This window comes from Garra rufa, chromosome 14, assembly GCF_049309525.1.
Source record: "Garra rufa chromosome 14, GarRuf1.0, whole genome shotgun sequence".
NCBI lineage: Eukaryota > Metazoa > Chordata > Actinopteri > Cypriniformes > Cyprinidae > Garra > Garra rufa.
Genome location: NC_133374.1, coordinates 32736484 through 32756648, shown reverse-complemented (window position 1 = coordinate 32756648; position 20165 = coordinate 32736484). Strand labels below are relative to the sequence as shown.

Below are 20165 nucleotides of genomic sequence, written 5' to 3'. Positions count from 1 at the left end.
TTGTGCAGAAATATTACAACCCCTCACCCAGAGTCCAGTGTTCAGCTCTGAATAACTATTCACTGCAAAAAAAATGCTTTTCTTACTTAGATTTTTTGTCTTGTTTCCAGCCAAAATATCTAAAAATTCTTAAATCAAGAAGGATTTTCTAAACGAATAATAATGATTGTCTTGTTTTCAAAAAAAAAACTACTCAAAATTAAGTGTGCTTTTGCTTGAAACAAGCTAAATAATCTGCCAATGGGATAAGAAAAATAATCTTGTTTTCTGTTTGAAATAAGATTTTTTTTCTTACCCCATTGGCAGATTATTTTGCTTGTTCTAAGCAAAAACTCAATTAATTTTGACTAGTTTTCTGAAAACAAGACAATCATTTTTACTCGTCTAGAAAATCCTTCTTGATTTAAACTTTTTTTGATATTTTGACAGGAAACAAGACAAAAAATCTAAGTAAGAAAAGCATTTTTTGCAGCGTTGTTTTCCTTGCATTTTGAATTAATAGTTAAAAGAGAATTTCTAAGAAGGATAGAATATTAATGCTAAATTATACTTTTTTTAGTCTGCAAAATGAAGTTTGTAGCCAATTTTTTTTTTTTTTTTTTTTTTTTTTTTTTTTTAAATGCCACATCTGTTTGCTTGACTTTCTGATGAAAATGTCAGCGTGTATTTGTGTCTCTTCAAATATAAACAGTCACATTTAGGAATCTATTGTGAGAAAGTCCGCAAACTTTGAAGCCAGATTTGAATGTACTACATTAGGCATGCTATTTACATAGCTTTTCTCACGTCTCCATAAAAACTAACACGTCCCAGTCGATGGCTTCAGATTAGTTTGCGGTTTTTATGTAATACTTTTAATATTAAGCTCAGCTTGGTAGCTTTTTGTCTATTCTCAGAGTGCATTAAAAGCATCTTTTAATCAGCCAGCCTTGTTAGCGTGCCAAGAACACTATTGAAATAAGACACTTCATATTCGGCCCCTAAGAGAGCGATTACGGGCCCCTAGCGAAGAGAGGGTCTGTGCAAATTCGCCAGATTCAATCATTTCTGTGCTAAAAGCCTGCTGAATTATTTTCAGAACAATAAGTCATAATTTAGGCGGCCAAGCAGGAGGCAGTGGGTTTTGTTTGATAAGTGCGCCACGTTTTGTTTCGAAGGTCCTGTTCCTCTGCTGCAGTCGCTTTCCATTATGAAACTAATAAGCCAAAGCTAGAAAAAAGACATCCATGTGGAGGGGTGACAGATACTGTACCAGCAAATATGTTGTTTTGGTAGTCCGTGCGATCATTCTTACAGCAATGGTTTAATCTAATCATTTGACTCACTTTTTCTCTCCTGCCTTTTTCTTATCACTATTTCAACTTCCTTTTTTTAACTTTAATGTTTATCAGATAAAGCAGCAATTTAAAAACTGTTTGTCTTCTGCGGCAATTGTGACCTATTCAAACCTCTTTTTTTTTCCTATTTGCTTTTCCATTATTAATGTGGTATCTGGCATTTCAGTTTTACTTCCTCCTCTGTAGAAAGAAGTGCAATACACACTACAAATAGAAATGTAGCTGTTTCTTAACAATAAAAGTTTCTATAATTATTAATAAGCAGTAAATTAGGAGTTTATTGAGGCAAAAGTCGTAGAATTGGACCTTAAAATAAAGTGTGACCATGATAATAATAATAAACATTAATAATAATCATCATCGTCGTCGAAATTGCGAGTTATAAAGTCCAGTTCTTATATCTCACAATTTTGCCTTTTTTCTCACAATTGGGTTTATATCATGCAATTGTGACTTTATTTCTCAGAATTGTGATTGTTTCTTGCCTGACTGAAAAAAGTCCTTCAATTCTTACTTTATAACTTGCAACTGTGAGTTTAAATCTCAGAATTACGAGTTTATATCTTTATATTTGACAATTCTGAAAAAAAGAAAAGTCAGAATTGCAGGTTTGTATCATGCAATTCTGAGAAAAAAAGGCAGAATTGTGGGATAAAAAGTCCCAATACCCTTTTTTATTTATTTTTTTATTCAGTGGCGAAAATGGGCTTCCATATATTATTATTATTATTATTATTATTATTATTATTATTAATAAATTAGGCCGTAAAGATGATGATTTTTAAACCAATAACAAATATTGCAGAATTCAAAATGTTGATATTATCTTTTCTGTATGTCAAAATCAAATAATGTTGGATTATTTGTTTTAATTTTTTTTTATTTAATTTAAGAAATAAAGAAATTTTGACTTTTTTTCTCAGAATTGTGATATATAAACTCACAATTGCAAGTTATAAAGTCTAGTTCTGAGGAGAAAAAAAACTGACATATCTCTATATTTATATCTCACAATTCTGACTTTTTTCTCACAATTGTGTTTATATCACACAATTGCGACTTTATTTCTCAGAATTGTGATTGTTTCTTGCCTAACTGAAAAAAAGTCTTGCAATTCTGACTTTATAACTTTGTGATTGTGAGTTTATATCTCACAATTCTGACTTTATAACTCGCATTTGCGAATTTATATTTGACCATTAAAAAAAAAGTCAGAATTGCAAGTGTATATAACGCAATTCTGAGAAAAAATAAATAAATAAATAAATAAATAAATAAATAAATAATTGTGAGATACAAAGTCCTAATACCCTTTTTTTATTTATTTATTTTTTTTTTTAGTGGCGGAAATGGGCTTTCATATATTTTTATTATGAATAAATTAGGCCGTAAAGAGGATGATTTTTATACCAGTAACAAATATTGCAGAAATTAAAAATTGATATTTTTTCCACAGTCTTTTCTGTATGTCAAAATCAAATAATGTTGGATTACATGTTTGTTCATGTATTTTTTTGTTTGTTTGTTTGTTTGTTTAATTCAAGAAATAAAGAAATTTTGACTTTTTTTCTCAGAATTGTGAGATATAAACTCGCAATTGCGAGTTATAAAGTCCAGTTCTGAGAAGAAAAAAAAAGACTGACATGTTCACAGAATTGTGAGTTTATATCCCACAATTCTGGCTTTTTTCTATTTATATCACACAATTGCGACTTTATTTCTCAGAATTGCGATTGTTTCTTGCCTGACTGAAAAAAAGTCTTGCAATTCTGACTTTATAACTTGCAACTGTGAATTTATATTTCACAATTCTGAGCAAAAAAGGCAGAATTGTGAGATAAAAACTCCTAATACCCTTTTTGAATTTTTTTATTTACTGGCGGAAATGGGCTTTCATATATTATTATTATTATTATGAATAAATTAGGCCGTAAAGAGGATTATTTTTATACCAATAACAAATATTTCAGAATTTAAAATGTTGATATTTTTTTCCACAATCTTTTCTGTATGTCAAAATCAAAAAAAATGTTGGATAAAAAATTAAGAGTTTTTTTAAGAGTTTATTTTTTTTTAACCTTCTCTGTTTTTTGTTTTTTTGAGCACCTACTTCACTTCCCATGACAAAATGTATTTTCAATCCTAACAAATAAAATATATTTCTAATGTCGCATTATAACAGTATACTTTTCCCTTGTTTCCCATAGGTGCGTCTAGAATGGCCCACTGATCTGGCCGTGAGCCCGATGGACAATTCACTTTACGTTCTGGACAACAACGTAGTCCTGCAGATCTCAGAGAACCATCAAGTGAGGATCGTAGCGGGAAGGCCAATGCACTGCCAGGTACCCGGCCTGGATCATTTCCTAGTCAGCAAAATCGCCATCCACGCCACCTTGGAATCCGCCAACGCTCTTGCTGTCTCCCACAATGGCTTGCTTTACATCTCTGAGTCGGATGAAAAGAAAATCAACCGTGTCCGTCAGGTCTCAACCAATGGAGAGATCTCTCTAGTCGCTGGCTCCCCCAGTGGCTGCGACTGCAAGAACGACGCTAACTGCGATTGCTACTCGGGCGATGACGGCTACGCCAAAGACGCCAAGCTAAACGCGCCCTCCTCATTGGCGGTTTCCCCCGATGGAGAACTCTTCATCGCCGACTTAGGAAACATACGCATCCGATACGTCAGGAGGAACAAGGCGTTTCTCAACCCACTCAACATGTATGAGGTTTCCTCACCCATTGATGACGAACTCTACCTGTTTGATGTGAACGGTAGTCACATCTATACCCAGAGCCTGACCACTGGAGACCACCTGTACAACTTCACCTATTCGGGCGAAGGTGACCTGAGCAGCATCACAGACAAGAATAAGAACAAAGTGACCATTCGTAGAGACACAACAGGATTGCCGTTGTGGCTGATGGGTCCCGATGGCCAGACGTTCTGGTTCACTATTGGAACTAATAATGCACTGAAGAGTGTTGCTGCCCAGGGTCAAGAGATTGCGATGATGACTTATCATGGAAGTTCAGGTCTGCTGGCCACAAAAAGCAATGAAGATGGATGGTCTACTTTCTACGAGTGAGTATACTTTCTACTTTCTTTGTATTGTTTTCTATACTGAAGGCTATGAAAGATATATTAGTGGTGCATCAAGTTTAAAATACAACATACTGCAAAGAATATTTGTGTGAAGCATTTATAATGTTGTTTTTATATTAAATAAGATTTGAAAACCCTTATAAATTAAATGCATACACCTACAGTATATATGTCTGAGAAAGACAAATTAGTCTTTGGCAGTGTACAGAGTTTCACATTCATCACTCCATACTTCACAGCACTGCTTCACTCGACTACTGGAAGCTAAATTTACTCTTGCTCAGCGTAAATTGCAAAGGTCTTGGTTGGCTGTGGGTCATGTTACTGTAGATACAGTCAAGAGTTCACAAGGTCTCTGTGGTTTATTGGACTTCAGTCATCTGCTGTAAGGTAATTGGTTTCAAGAGTATCTCAGACAGTGTTGTTTTTAGAGTCCCTGCTTCTGCAGTTCAGGCACTCATTTTCTTTTCACATTTACACAATCTAACCTTTAATATTTTTTTAGCAGTAAAAATACAAAAAAAGTAAAATAAATATATTATATACAAGCCATTCTTCAGAACTGGTGCACACTGCTGTCCTTCAGTCAAAAAACACATTTACAAAGCATTTGAGTATTCAAATCTTAGATGACTTAGAGATCCTTTTATTATCTTTTGAAACCCACAAAAATACCAGTAAGCTTAATGTACTGTATATAGACCAATTTGTAGTAGATGTCACAGTTATGTCACTTTGAGCATGCATAGTGGCAAAAAAACACTGGTAACAAGTGTAGGGAAACAGGTAAAATCCATTAAATAAGAGAAAAAAAAAATGTGCCTTTTGTTGCCAGAATCGGGATGCAAATCCTCTTCATAGAATACTGTCGTCAAAGATGGCATTTGAAATTAAACGCAGACATTTAAACGGACAATGGATGAAAACTGCTATGATTACTCTACATTTAAAGCATAAATTTGATTTAAACAATATGTCTACATAATATTCACATATGCTGTTCGTAGGGGACGCATTGTATAAGCATGGCATAATATTATTTTAAACCTATTACAATTAAGTTTGCAAACAGTATGTTCAACTTTTTGCGGTTTACAAAGAAAAATTAGATTCAAAATACAACAAATCTTATAAATCACACTTGAAATATTTACCTCTGAAAACATTTTAATAAAATATAAAAAATATATATTTACAAGGAAGATGCAAGCAAAATGTTAGTAGGTCAAAACGCTTCTAATTAAATTGTATGCTACTGTGTTTTGGTAGTGACAAATTTGGAAAGGGGAAAATGTATACAAAATTTGTGGAAATCTATAGTCTGAACCAATTCTGTAGAATGGCCCATATACCTGAAAATAAATTGGTCAGTGTTGACCCAAATGTGTTTTTACCCATGATGTGTACAAGGCTAAATTCTGTTTTTGCCTCAGTTACAGTTATAATTTGTTTTGATCAACCAGGCACGTAATTCTGGGTTGTCAGTGGTGGCACAGGCCCACCCGCTAATTCCCACCAGCTAATGTAAGACAACAGCTATTCGTGTAAGATTTCTCATTTATTCCAATTACCAATTAAAATTTTAGTTTTGCCTCTAGGCCCACTCATTTTTTGGATGCCCACCCGAACAGTAAATCCATCTTGTGCCCTAGTAACTGATTTCAGATTAACTAAAATGTAAACCTTTTTCTAGAGACAATAATTTGGCCTGAACAGAATGATTTTATCCAACAGAACAGAAAACGTGTTTACATTATACTTATGTAGCATATTCATTAGCATATTTACTTTCATGTGACCTTGACTGTAGGCGAAACTCATTTAAAACTACTTCACACACATTTATTGCTTGTACTGTTTATTTTAATGTACAAATGCTGCATATTTGATAAGTGAATGGTTGTAGATAACCAGTCCTAAATGGCATCGCCTCAAGCGTTCAAGAAAGTTCAGATTTCCGTCCTTTGTTTCAGTCCCATGCTGTCATATCATTTGTTTAATCCCCCGTTTGCAAAATGAACAAATGGCAGGCAAAGTACATTTACTCAATAATTGCAATTAGTGAGAGAGAAAAAACAATAATTAACATCAGAAATAGTTGCTCTGTTGTTTTTTTCCTTCCCAAGCAATTAGATCCGTCCATTCCCTCAGGCAACATGAGGTTGTCTTTTGTGATAAAGAAAGCTTGGTTGTTGAGTGTTTTTTTTTCTCCCTTCTTTTTTGGTAAGTTGTAATTTGATATTTTATTTTGCATAATTAACTTTGAAGGTCAAGCTGCCATCTAAGGGTCAAAGTCACTGTTTTCCTGCGCTAGAACAGAGAAGCCTAAATAATTTATCTGCACACTCCAAAGTGTGGCACACGCGGTTTATCATCTCTGCCACCTGAATTCATTAAGTCCCTGTGACGCGTGTTCGCCTGCGGACGTTACAATAGCCAAGACTCGTGCAGAAACAGTACGGCGAGTAGTGCAAGCATAACAAAGACTTCTGCTGCGATATCTGTCTATTCAGCTCTGAAGGAAACAGGCTTTTGTGTATACTAACAGAGCATTCTGTGATTTTATATAATAATACTTGGATTCAATCTTTCGGTTCCATTATTAATTCTGGAACATCTGCAAAAGAAATGTTTCTTGAGCAGCAAATCAGCATATGTGACCCTGCTCCACAAAACCAGTCATAAGGGTCAATTTTACATTTATACATAATCTAAAAGCTGAATAAATAAGCTTTCCATTGATGCATGATTTGTTAGGATAGGACAATATTTGGCCGAGATACAACTATTTGAAAACCTGAAATCTGAGAGTGCAAAAAAATCAAAATATTGAGAAAATTGCTTTTAAAGTTGCCTAAATGAAGTTCTTAGCAATGCATGTTACTAATAAAAAATTAAGTTTTGATATATTTACAATAGATTATTTACTAGAAGTATCTTCATGGAACATTACCTTTACTTAATATCCTAATGATTTTTGGCATAAAAGAAAAATCAATAATTTTGACCCATAAACTGTATTTATGGCTACACTTAAAAATATAGGTGCTTTAAAAGGTTCTTCACAGCGATGCCATAGAAGAACCATTTTTGGTTACACAAAGAACGATTCAGTCAAAGGTTCTTTAAAGAACCATCTCTTTCTTGTCTTTTTTATAATCTAAAGAACCTTCTTTTGCCACAATGAACCTTTTATGAAGCAGAAAGGTTCTTCTATAGCATTATGAAGTACTTTATTTTTTAAGAGTGTACTTAAGACTGGTTTTGTGGTCCAGGGTCACATATTAGAATGACTTCTGAAGAAAATAGAAAACAGTTCTTTTAAATAGTAATAATCCTACATTTGAATCTTTTTAAATTGCAATACTACATTTTTAATCACAATAATCACAAAATCAAATACTATACTCTTGGTGAGCATAAACAGAAAATCTTATCAGTACTCCATGCTTTTACTCATAGAAATACTCATGTTTTCATTTCAGTCGTGTGACGACAAAGGGTCTCGGACAGATATAGACATTCACACTGTTGTTGTAATGTGAACAGCGGCCGTGACTCAGTGGTACATCTCGACCAATACTCCAATGCCAGGGTGCTTTGGGGCGGTCAGTTCTCCATGACTACAATAGACTGCTGCTCTAAAAGGAGATGTTTGGTCACCGAGATGAATCAGTCGGCACTTACCTCACTTAGCCTGCTGAGAGAGCGCTCACGTGGAGGCTGGCAAATAAAAAAATATAGGCAGGAAAGGAACAAAGTAGAAGAAGAAAACAGGATAATTTCGGTTTCTTACCAAAGAACAGAACAAAACCGTTGTGGGTCGACTGAAGTCATTCACTCTTCTATTTAGTTGCCAGCCCCCAACCTCTTTTCTTTGCCTCTTGAAAAAAATGGAGCAGCAAAAATGATACGATGAAAAGAGTTTTGGATGGGGAATAAAGAGACTGATAAGAAATGTATCATGGAAGCTTTTGGCTTTCACCTCTTTATTACCTCTACAAATGCAATGGAGGAGATGCATTTTGTTCTTTATATACACTGATCTTTCTTTAGCGTGTGGAGCCTGTGAAGTTAGGACCATGGTTTAGATCAGGGATCCTCAAGTCTGATCTGCCTACTCCTAACACACCTGATCATACTAAGCAATGTCTTCAGGATCATAGACCTTTCTCACATTTCTGGGTTTCTCATAGCGGAAGTTGGGTAAAATCCGAGAGCAGAGAATGGGAGAGTACCACATATATATTTTTTGCATTCCCATTTGCTCAAATAGCAAAAGAAAAACGTCACTATAGTGTTTTCAAGACTTTCAAAGGAAAAAAACTGAGAGAGATTATATCGGCAGTCAGAAGAGAAAACAATGTCAAATTCACCATCCTTCCCATAGATGCGGCATTAGAAACACCCTCGCTTTAGAGTTAACTACTTTTTTGTAACTTGATGAAAAGGTGATATAATAAATACAAAGTGTAGTGTTATAAATGTACATATTTTAAAGGATTTATGATGATGTTGTTGACTGTTGAAACGCGTCATCACCGTCTTGTGAAAAGGGTCCATTAGGAAATCACAGGAAGGTGAGTTTGATCAGGGTTGGAGGATCAAGACTTGAGGAACCCTGGTTTAGCTTGTCCAAGCACCTGTTGGTAAAAAAAATCTTGGATTCAAATCCCAAGGATATTGTCATAGAAAATAAAAACAAGTATCTCCACCAAATCAGATTTGTTTCTAAAGTATTAGTTTTGAAGATCTTTCTTTCTCAGACTATTTGCTGCTGTCACTTCTAGTTGGACAAAAGATCTGTCTGTATGAGTGATGCTCTACACTCAGTTCTTTCTCCCAGTGGAACTCATATTGCATTTTATTTTCAGAACCAAGCAATTTCAGATTACCCAATGAATTGTACTCTATACAGCTGTTTGTGATGCTGGTTTGAAGCTCAAACTAGTCTTGTTCTTAAGGGATAGTTTTTTTCATGCAAAAAAATTAATTTCCCTCTATTTTCTCACACCACGTCATTCTAGACCTTTGACTTTCTTTCTTCTGTGGAACACAAAAGAAGACTTTTGAAGAACAAATTGGGAGCCAAGCAGTTATTTCTCAAAATATCATCTTTTGTTTTCCACAGAAGAAAGAAAGTCATGAATGTTTGGAATGACATGAGGGTGAGAAAATAATGACAAGATTTTCATTTAAGTCTAAGCACTTAAATCCACAAGCCAAGAGGGCCATATTCAAACACAACAAGCCTGTTTCGAAAATTGAGCCAGTAGAATAAGTTCTTCATGGCGTTGCTTAACAAATAAGGTCAGTTTTGTTTCAAAGACTGAAGCTCGAGTGTTATTTTTGTGCTACTTATGTAAGCCTACCAAACTGGAAAAATAATGATGTCTGCCACAGTGGTAAACAGTTCCAAAAAGCGAGAAAGGACCTTCAACCCTTTTCCATTATGGTCCAAAATATTGTTTGCGACGCCGTTACATTTATTCATTGGCCGTTCTCTTGCTTGTACAACTCACTTTGACAGTCCTTCATTAGAAAGCTAGACCTGCATTCGATTGAAATCCACAGTTGGTCTCATTAAAGACAAGTCGAGCCATCTTTTTTCACACTCTGTTCTCTCCATCTCCTCAGGTATGACAACTATGGGCGGCTGACAAACGTGACCTACCCCACGGGCAGGGTGAGCAGTTACCGCACTGATTCAGACAGTACTGTGCGGGTGCAAACCGAGGGCTCCAACAAAGAGGACATCACGGTCACCACTAACCTCTCGGCCTCAGGAACCTTCTACACGCTCATGCAAGGTAGGGATATCTGTAAAGCCTGTATTGAACACATCCTAGGGGACAATACTTGGGAATTGGGTGAAGTATTAGCCGAGACATTACAGTATGTCACAAGAGTGAGTACACCCCTCACATTTCAGCAATGATTTAGTATATCTTCTAAAGGGACAATAATATAGAAATTAAACTTGGATATATATATATATATATATATATATATATATATATATATATATATATATATATATATATATATTTTATTTTTTTTTTTTTTTTTTTTAGAGTAGTCAATGTGCAGCTTGTATAGCAGTATAGTTTTTTTGTTCCCTGAAAATTACTCAACATAAATCAAAATAGCTGGCAACAAATGTGAGTGAGAACTTGTCCAAAGTGTTAATATATTGTGTTAGCACCATTGTTATCTGGCACTGCCGTAATCATCCTGGGCATGGAATTGACCAGAGCTGCACAGGTTGTTGCTGGGATCCTCTTCCACTCCTCACAGAGCTGCTGGACATTAGACACATGGTGCTTCTCCACCTTATGCTTGAGGATGCTCCACAGGTGCTTAATAGGGTTCAGATCTGGAGACATACTTGGCCACCCCATCACCTTTACCTTCCTCAGCAAGACAGTTGTCATCTTGGTGGTGTGTTTGGGGTCATTATCATGTTGAAAACTGCTGTTCGGCCTAGTTTCTGGAGGGAAGGCATCATGTTCTGCTTCAGAATGTACAGTAAATAATGCAATCCATGTTTCCCTCAATGAACTGCAGCTCCATGCAGCCCCAGACCATGATGCTACAACCACCATGATTGACTGTAGGCAAGACACAATTTTCTTGGTACTCCTCACCAGGGCATCTCCACATGCTGAACACCATATAAGAAGTTTATCTTATAGTCTCATCAGACCACAGGACATGGTTCCAGTAATTCATGCTCTTGGACAGGTTGTCTTCAGCAAACTGTTTGCGGGCTTTCTTGTCAGCCAGCTTCAGATGAGGCTTCCTTCTGTGATGACGCCTATGTAAACCGACTTGTTGCAGTGTGCGGCGTATGGTCTGAGCACTGACAAGCTGACCTTGTACTTCTCCAACATTTAAAGCAATGCTAGCAAGCACTCATGCATCTGTTTTTTGAAGTTAGGTTCTGCACCTGACGCACAGAACGAGTGCACAACTTCGTTGATCGACCCTTGCAAGGCCTGTTCCGAAAGGAACCCATCTTGGAAAACCTCTGTATGACCCTGACCACTGTTGTGTAACTCGGTTTCAGGGTGTTACTGAACCTCTAAAAGCCTTGGCCATCTTTATGGAAAGCAACAATTCTAATTCTCAAATCCTCAGAGAGTTCTTTGCCATGAGATGCCATGTTGAACACCCAGTGGTCAGTATGAGACAATTGTACTTAAAGCACCTAATTTTAACTGCTCTAATACAAGATACACAACTTTGTCAGGCAGGCAACAAAAATAAACACGATGAATAGGACATGTGGCTTTGCATAGTTAAACAACATACTGCTGTTATCATTTAGGGTGTACTCACTTTTGTTGCCAGCTATTTTGACGATAATGGCTGTATTTTGAGTTATTTTCAGAGGACAGTAAATCTATACTGCTATACAAGCTGCACATTGACTACTCTAAAATATAAGTTTCATTTCTATAGTATTGTCCCTTGAGAAGATATACTAAAATGGTTGCTGAAATGTGAGGGGTGAACTCACTTTCGTGAGATACTGTAAATGCAGTACATTTTAAGAGTTAGTTCTACTATCATTTACTTACCTTAATGTCATTCCAAGCCTGTATGATGTGACCCTTGATAACCTCCAAAAATGAGTGACTGTTGACACAAGAGCTGTTGAATCATTAAGTAACTGAACTGAACTCAAGAACTGGATAAAAGAATGAATAGTTTTTTTATAAGCCAGTTCTATTTAATTAATCATTTGTTCGTGTTCACAAATCAGTCCGAATGATTTGTGCATGAATCAAAGTTATCTGCTTCTCAAGCTCACTGACTCTGAATTGAATGATTCAGTCATAATGGTACATGAGTCAACAGCTCATAATAAACTAATTAGATTATTAGTGAATAATGATTTATTTATTTTTTTAGCAAGAATCAATTAAATTCACTGAAATTACAGTAAAGACATCTGTAATGTTATGTATCTCTTTCAAATAAATACATCTTTTCAAACTTAAAGTTTGAAAGAAAAATAAAACATCCAAACTACCCAAACTTCATTAAGGAGCACAGCACATAAAAGATGATAAGCACATCTTTGGAAAAGTGTAAATGCGTATATTTCAGCCTTGGTCACTAAGAATAGTTGTTGAAGATTTTTCCAAATATCACATTAAGAGAGTTGTGCAAGTCTGGAAATGACATGAGGGTGAGTAAATAAAGGAAACAAAGGAACAGGTGACCCAAAAGTAATTCCTTCCTTTGTTCACTAATACACTAGAAACTTAGTAGCTGTACACAAAGTAAAATAACTGTGAGGCAAAATTGATATGTTTGTGAGAAGCAAACAAGCCTCTTCTTCATGGAATCGATAAAGGCATGAGTGTTTGTATTTTCTCTAAAATCGCAAGACCGCCCACTCATGAAGACAGAAGTCCGGATTGATTTCCTGTCCACCACTTTTGTTTGTTCCAGCCTCCCTTTTTCACCAAGCTCCTGCTATTCCTGTCCGTCTTAGCAAACCATATCTTAATCACTTTGGCCCTCGAGACAGAGGGGTGTGGTTGGGGTCAGGGGCCGCCATTCTAGCTTGTGATTTTCCTTGCATACTTTGGCATTTCGATATCCTGTTTTTCACCTAACCAAGCGCTCCATCGATTCCCAATAAATAGCTTTGAACTCCCCGTGCCCTGCTCTATTTCCTCAGAAACTGTAAAGATTTTTCTGCGCTCCTGTGAGCGTTTCAATTGAAGGGCTGTCCTCCTCCCCTGGGCTTCAATCGGTTTACTGACGACTGCCTCTGAGAGAAGAGGTAGAGGGCGTAAAGTTCTGCTGGTGTGTTCTTATCCTGGACTAAACTAATGGTCAACTATGCATAGTGACCTTGTCCTGGACATCTGCTGGAGAGAGAAAAAGAGGGCGCCCTGCCAAACGCTTTGCTGCTAATTAATTCACTATTGTCTGCTTTGTAAACGGAAACCGGTTTGGCTCTTGCTCCAACACAGAGTTTTGCACATGCAATCTGGATATACATTTCTCAGAGGTGGTGACCTTGTGCTGTTTATTGACTTTCCAAGGTTGTGTGAGTGTGTCTTCGATTTCCAGGTCATTCGGTCAGAGGTTTTTTTGTTTCAGGGCAGCAATATTATTTACCTGGATAAGCCATCAAAAGACAAACATGCAATAGCTGCTTATACATTTGAATTTGCTATGATCCAGTTTTTGCACAACTTTAAAAGTATAAAAAGGACAAAATGGACAACTTATGGAGTTGAATCATTTAATGTGGCTGTAAGTCCTGCCTTTCAATTAAAAGCAAGCCAATTATGTTTTTGTTTTTTTTTTTTTGTTTTTTTTGAATGATTTGAGATAAAAATGCTAAATGTATGATGCAGTTGTTATGAGATGTTATTTTTGACTTTTATGGGAGCCTAAATAAATTGTGAGATCAGTTTTAAAATAGAAATAGTCACATTGTGGGATATAATTTCATAGAAGAATCTAAAGTCACATTGTATGATACAAAGTTGCAACTGCTAGAAATAAAGTTGCAATAACAATATGTAAATACGACTTTATTTGTCGCAATGGGACTTTATGAGAAATAGTCACATTGTGAAATATAAATTTGTAATTCTGAAATATAAAATCACAGAAGTTGCAACTGTTAGAAACAAGTCACAATTATGTGATATAGTCAGACTGTGAAAAATAAAGTTGTGTTTATTAGAAATGGTCAAATGTAATTATGAAATATAAAGTCACATTGTGAGATATGATGTTGTAATTGACAGATTGCGACAAATAAAGTTGAGTTTATGAGAAATAATCACATTTTTAGTAAGATATACATTTGTAATTATGAAATATTGTCACATTGTGAGATATGAAGTTGCAACTTCTAGACATAAAGTTGCAATTACAATGTAAACTACTTTATTTGTCACAGTGGGACTTATAAATATTCACATTGTAAAATAAAAATGTGTAATTCTAAAAATATAGTCACACTGCAAGATATGAAGTTGCAGCTGCTTGAACTTGTGTTGTGTGATATAGTCAGATTGTGACAAATAAACTTGAGTTTATGAGAAACAGTCATATTTTTAGTAAGATATACATTTGTAATCGTGAGTCATATTGTGACAAAATTGTGTTTACAAGAAACACTGTCATTTACTTTTACATTTGTATTTTTATACTTTGACATATAAACAGACTTGACAGATTTAACATGAAAGTTTAATAAACACCTGAAAATGTGTCATTCTTAATAAAGTAGATGCAGGGGGTAGAAATTAGCTGCTCATTGGCGTTAGCAAGATGGCAGCTGAGTAAACCATTTGGCTTTAAAAGGACTGTGCTGTTTTCTATCACAAACCAGTCAATCAAGCTATATTTAACAAACGTTTATGTAAGGAATAATTGACGACGGGCCGTAGAATTCTTAGAAAATAATGCACACCCGAGGTGGTGATGCGGTCAGGACGCGAAGCGAAGTGGCCGTTACACCTCGGGTGTGCATTATTTTCCTAGAATTCTACGGCCCGAAGTCAATTATTCCGCTTATACTACAGTTACCACACCTCAAGACATCGATCAAATGATATATTTCAAGACAATCGTCCCGTTTTTATCCTTAAAACGCTATTGTGAGTAGGATTAATTTCTTACGCAGCTCAATCAACAGCTTCGTTGCTAGTTCCAAAACATCATTTTCAGAACTAGTAACAACGCTCGGGCTGTTAATAGCAAAATAATGCCGTTAATAATGAAGTTTAGACAAACCGAAAGACAAGCAGACAGACGGAAAGAGTGAGGGAGAGAAACTAAGTGTATGACTTTACCTCTCTCACGTCTGTGTCTCTTAAGGGTGACTGGCAGCATCGTCTCTACTAACAGTTAAACTTTAAGTTCATTTTCTTCAAGACCATGCTGTTGTTACCTCGCGTGTGAGAGCTGTCATGTCGTTTTTAAGTTGTTAATCGTCAGGGCAGCGCTAACAACATTAGCGCGAAAGCTAACGCGAGTGCAAACTGTAACGTTATGTGTGTGCGTCTGTGAGGTGAGTGAGAGAGGGCGAGAGAAATAGAGTTTGTGCTTTCCGTAGCCTACATAATAAAACGTAATATATTGTGGAAAAAAAACATGGAAATAATCTGTCGTTTTTATCCTGATGTTTACTGTATTTATTAGTTTGGCCAGTGTCATTGTGGGTTTTAGTTATTTTGCTGTTTTGGGCTGTAAGGACCTTTGAAATAACTGAAATCTTATGGCGAAGTGATATAGACATGCACTGCGGTCTAAAGCTGCCTGGAACTACGTTCGCCGTGCGTTTCCCTGAATATAATGCACACCTCTAGAACGTTCGTCAGCCAATCAGATTCAAGCATTCAACGGCCCTGTAGTATAATCAGTTTATTTTAACCACCCCCTAGCTATGTTAGCTTCACATGCTAGCATGTTAATATGGCTTCTCTCTGCATTGCTTGTGCTGAGTAATTAATTCCCTTTGACTAGTAATGAGTTTCATCAAAGCATTCACTGACATTTTCTCATTTGGTGTGTCATTCTTGTTAACAGTCTCTCTCTTGCTCCCTCCCATTCGCTGTCTTCCCTTTTTATTTCTCTCAGGTTCACCCTCCTTTTTCTCTTTCACTGTCTTCCATCTTCCGTGTCCCTCCAAAGCGCTTAGTGAGACCACCTGGGGATGGAGACAGACAGTTTCAGATTTAGTTGCATCTCAGTTGCCACAGGCTGACGGCTTCAACTATGATAGTTTTCTGCCTCTCTTTCGCTCTCTCTCTTTCGGTCTTCAGAGGGCAACTCAGAGACTAACTAGGCTTTGAATCATCCCTTTGTTTCACTGTCTGTCTGGTCTTGTTCAACAAACAAGAGTGGTGTCATAAATTCTCCTGCCATTTTGAGAGAAATACAGCATGTAACCAATAAAGGGTGGATATTAGTCGTAGTCTGTAAAAATCTGTCAGCATTTAGTAAATAATAACCATTTTTCATCTATAAACTAACTGTTTTTTTTTAACACAGAATGTTTTTCCAATACATATGAGACTGTTTTTTTTTTTTTTTTGTCCTCAAATCATAGATCAAGTCAAAAACAGTTACTACATTGGTCTGGATGGCTCCTTGCGATTGGTGTTGGCCAACGGCATGGAAGTTTCTCTTCACACGGAGCCTCACCTGCTGTCAGGAACAGTCAACCCAACCATAAGCAAGAGAAATGTCACTCTGCCCATCGACAATGGACTCAACCTGGTGGAATGGAGACAACGGAAAGAACAGGCACGAGGACAGGTCACGGTGTATGGACGAAGACTCAGGGTAAGAACATTACATAAATAAGAGTTTTGTGTCGTCGAATTATTTCTAAAAATTGGCAGTTCTGTGCTGTTACTAGAGAAAGTGGTAAAAACAAAAAAGGTTTTTGTTTTTAATCAAGACTATATACACACAAATGTTATTAGAGAGCATATGGAAGTATTTTAGACAAATTTAAGAAAAAAAAGCCAGTTGGCAACACATCCGAAGCCAACTGGGCAGAAAATAAATTTTAAAGCTACTATTGATCATATTGTTAAGCTATTTATTCATTTATAAGATGCTTTTATTGCAAACAATTTACAAAAAATATGAATAAATAAATTGAATGTACAGTGCCTTGCGAAAGTATTCATACCCCTTCATTTTTTTCACATTTTGTTTTGTTGCAGCATTATGTTAAACTGCTTTAAATTACTTATCAATCTACATTTCATACACCATAATGACAAAGCACAAAACAGGTTTGTAACAACTTTGCAAATTTATTAGAAATAAAAAACTGAAAAGATCTTGTTGCATAAGTATTCATACCCTTTTCTGGGACACTCGAAATTTAGCTCAGGAGCATTCATATTGCTTCTAGATGTTACTACACTTCGAGTGGAGTTAAACTGTGGCAAATTCATTTGATTTAGAAAGGCACGCACCTCTCAGAAAAGGTCTAACAGCTGAAAATGCATATCAGATCAAAAACCAAGTCCTGAGGTCAAGATAACTGCCTGTAGAGCTCATTGACAGACTTGCGTTAAAGCAATGATTTAGGGAAGAGTTCAGAAAAAAATCTGCTGCATTGAAGGTTCACAGAAGCATGTCGCCTCCATTATCCATAATGGAAGACGATTGGAACAACTAGGACTCTAGAAAATGTCTGCCAGCCCCCATCCAAGCTGACAGAGCTTGAGAGGTGAAAAGGTGAGGCAAAGAATGGCAGATAATTGCCAAATGCAGATGTGCAAAGCTTGTCACATCATACCCAAAAAGACTTGAGGCTGTAAAGGTGCTTCAACTATGTACTGAGTTAAGGGTATGAATACTTATGCAATGTACTTATTTCAGTGTTTTTTTTTTTGTTTTTTTTTTTATAAATTTGTAAAAATTTGCAAATCTGGTTTTTGCTTTGTCCTTATTATGGTATATGGAGTGTAAATTGATGTGGGAGAAAACTTATTTAAAGCAGTTTAACATAATGCTGCAACAAAACAAAATGTGAAAAAAGTGAAGGGGTATGAATACTTTTGCAAGGCACTGTATTAATCAATACATCTAATCTTATAACTTGTGTATTTGGTTTGTCATCTGATGTCACAAAATTCAGTAAGAATTTTATAAAAAACAATTTTTGAAATCTGTCAATGTAAAGTATTGCAATATTTTTTTTATGATTGATTGAATTTAAAAGCTCAAATTTGATTTTGCTTTGTATTATTAATTTATGGTTTTTGGATTAAATGATACATATCAGTAACAGTACATATAGTATTTGTTTAAATATCTAATATTATACAACTAAGATGAATTATTCAGTATTCCTATTAAATAATCTTTGCATTTTGCATTTGTATTTTATTTTCAAAGTAGCTTATTTTTCCTTAGCTCTGAGTCCTTCAGAAAAACGGGCTAAAAACACATCTCTTCCATTTTAATTTGACCATATAACTCTTGCAATCTCTATTCTTATTCTGTTTTATCTTTTTTATTCTCTAAAATAATTAACATTTTGCAGATTCTGAAAGGGGGTGTAAACTTTTGACCTCAACTGTACAGTATATGGTATAAATCTTAGTATAAAGATTTATATTTCAAATAAATGCTATTCTTTTGAGCTTTCTATTCATCACAGAATCCTGAAAAACAATTTCATTGCATAAAAATATAAAGCAGCGCAGCTGTTTTTAACAGTGATATTATTAAGATTTAGATTTCTAAAGGATCATGTGACACTCAAAACTGAAGTAATGCTGCTAAAAAAAATTAATCACTGGAATAAAATACATTGTGAAATATATTAAAATACAGTATTTTTTCTAGTTATTTTTAATTATGGTAATTTAACTATGTTTTGTAGAGAATATCTCATTTTTAATTTTAAATCTTATATTTTTTAATAATTATACTATTTCACCATGTACTCAGACACAAGATTTGTGTACCTCAATGTATGAAAACTGTGGTAAGGCTCGGCATATAAGAATGAACCAAGGGACAATCCGTACTGAAATCATGGAGTGACCTTAAGTGACGTGTCAAGTGATATTACGTGGGTGTATCTTTTTTAGTTTTAGTTTTTAAGAAAAAGACACTAGCATTCTCTATTCTTTTTCTATGCTATCTACTTGTTTTCTTTTTATTTACTACAAAAAAGACTTTAACACTAGCATTCTTTATTCTTTTTCTATTCTTTGACTTGTTTTATTTTTGTTTAAAAAATAAAAAAGACCCTCTAACACTAGCGTTCCCTTTTCTGTTTCTATTCTATCTACTTGTTTTATTTTTATTTATTATAAAAAACCTATTCTACATACACTGCGTTAGGCTAACTGAGACTTGTCAGAGCACTGACGTATTATTGCTCTTTTGTTGGTTTTGATTGCTTCTATTGTCCTCATTTGTAAGTCGTTTTGGATAAAAGCGTCTGCTAAATGACTACATGTAAGTGCAAATGTCATTTTTATTCATCAAATAAAAATTCTCGTGGCGTTACTGTGCAACCTACCTGTCATCAGAACCTCACATTGTGAAGTAATTGTGCACAGACCCCAGCGTTACCTCAACATTGTCATCTGCTCATCCTGAGTTAATTTTACGCAGGCACAGTTCCATACCTCGCAGTCACACCTCCACACAGCAGCTCATCTGAGCATCAAGGCCCCTGTACTTGCAGTAATTGCTTCTCGATTATAATCTCCATTGCTTCTTCTCATCAGTCTCTGAGTCACACACGCTGCGCCTGTCCTTTAGACTGATCACTCTTATTATGACTGCCCCGTAGAGTCTAGCCAGGCCATACCGGTCAAGTAGCTGCCTTCCAAGGTCAGCCTGTGCATGTGAGCGTGTGTGATTCTCAGCGGTCGATCCATCATTCAGCAGCCGTGTCTGTATGACTCTGAGGGCTGAGGTCACCGCCCAGGGCAGAGTGGAAACTCTGAGGGTTTTCTCAGACAGCATCTGATATCTTCATAACTCTTGTGCTACCAGTAATGGGACCACTAAAATTATATATGTATATATAGACAGAACAATTTAAAACCTCGGTCAGTAAGATTTTTTTTAAGCAATTAATACTTTTTTTTTCAGCATGGATGCATTCAGTTGAGCACAACTGATGGTAAAAACATACAGTTCTGCTGTAGTTTTACCAAAATAAGAGGGATCATACAAAATGCATGTTGTTG

General features: G+C 35.7%; 1 protein-coding gene across 1 annotated transcript in view; it reads left to right on the top strand.

Annotated features, from left to right (window-relative positions):
* Positions 1 to 20165, top strand: part of tenm4 (teneurin transmembrane protein 4) — a 169972-nt gene that overhangs the window by 129100 nt on the left and 20707 nt on the right. The window contains exons 21-23 of the mRNA XM_073817373.1: positions 3545 to 4422; positions 10081 to 10253; positions 16538 to 16773. Of these exons, the coding sequence (XP_073673474.1) occupies positions 3545 to 4422; positions 10081 to 10253; positions 16538 to 16773 (1287 nt within the window). The remainder of the gene's footprint in view (positions 1 to 3544; positions 4423 to 10080; positions 10254 to 16537; positions 16774 to 20165) is intronic.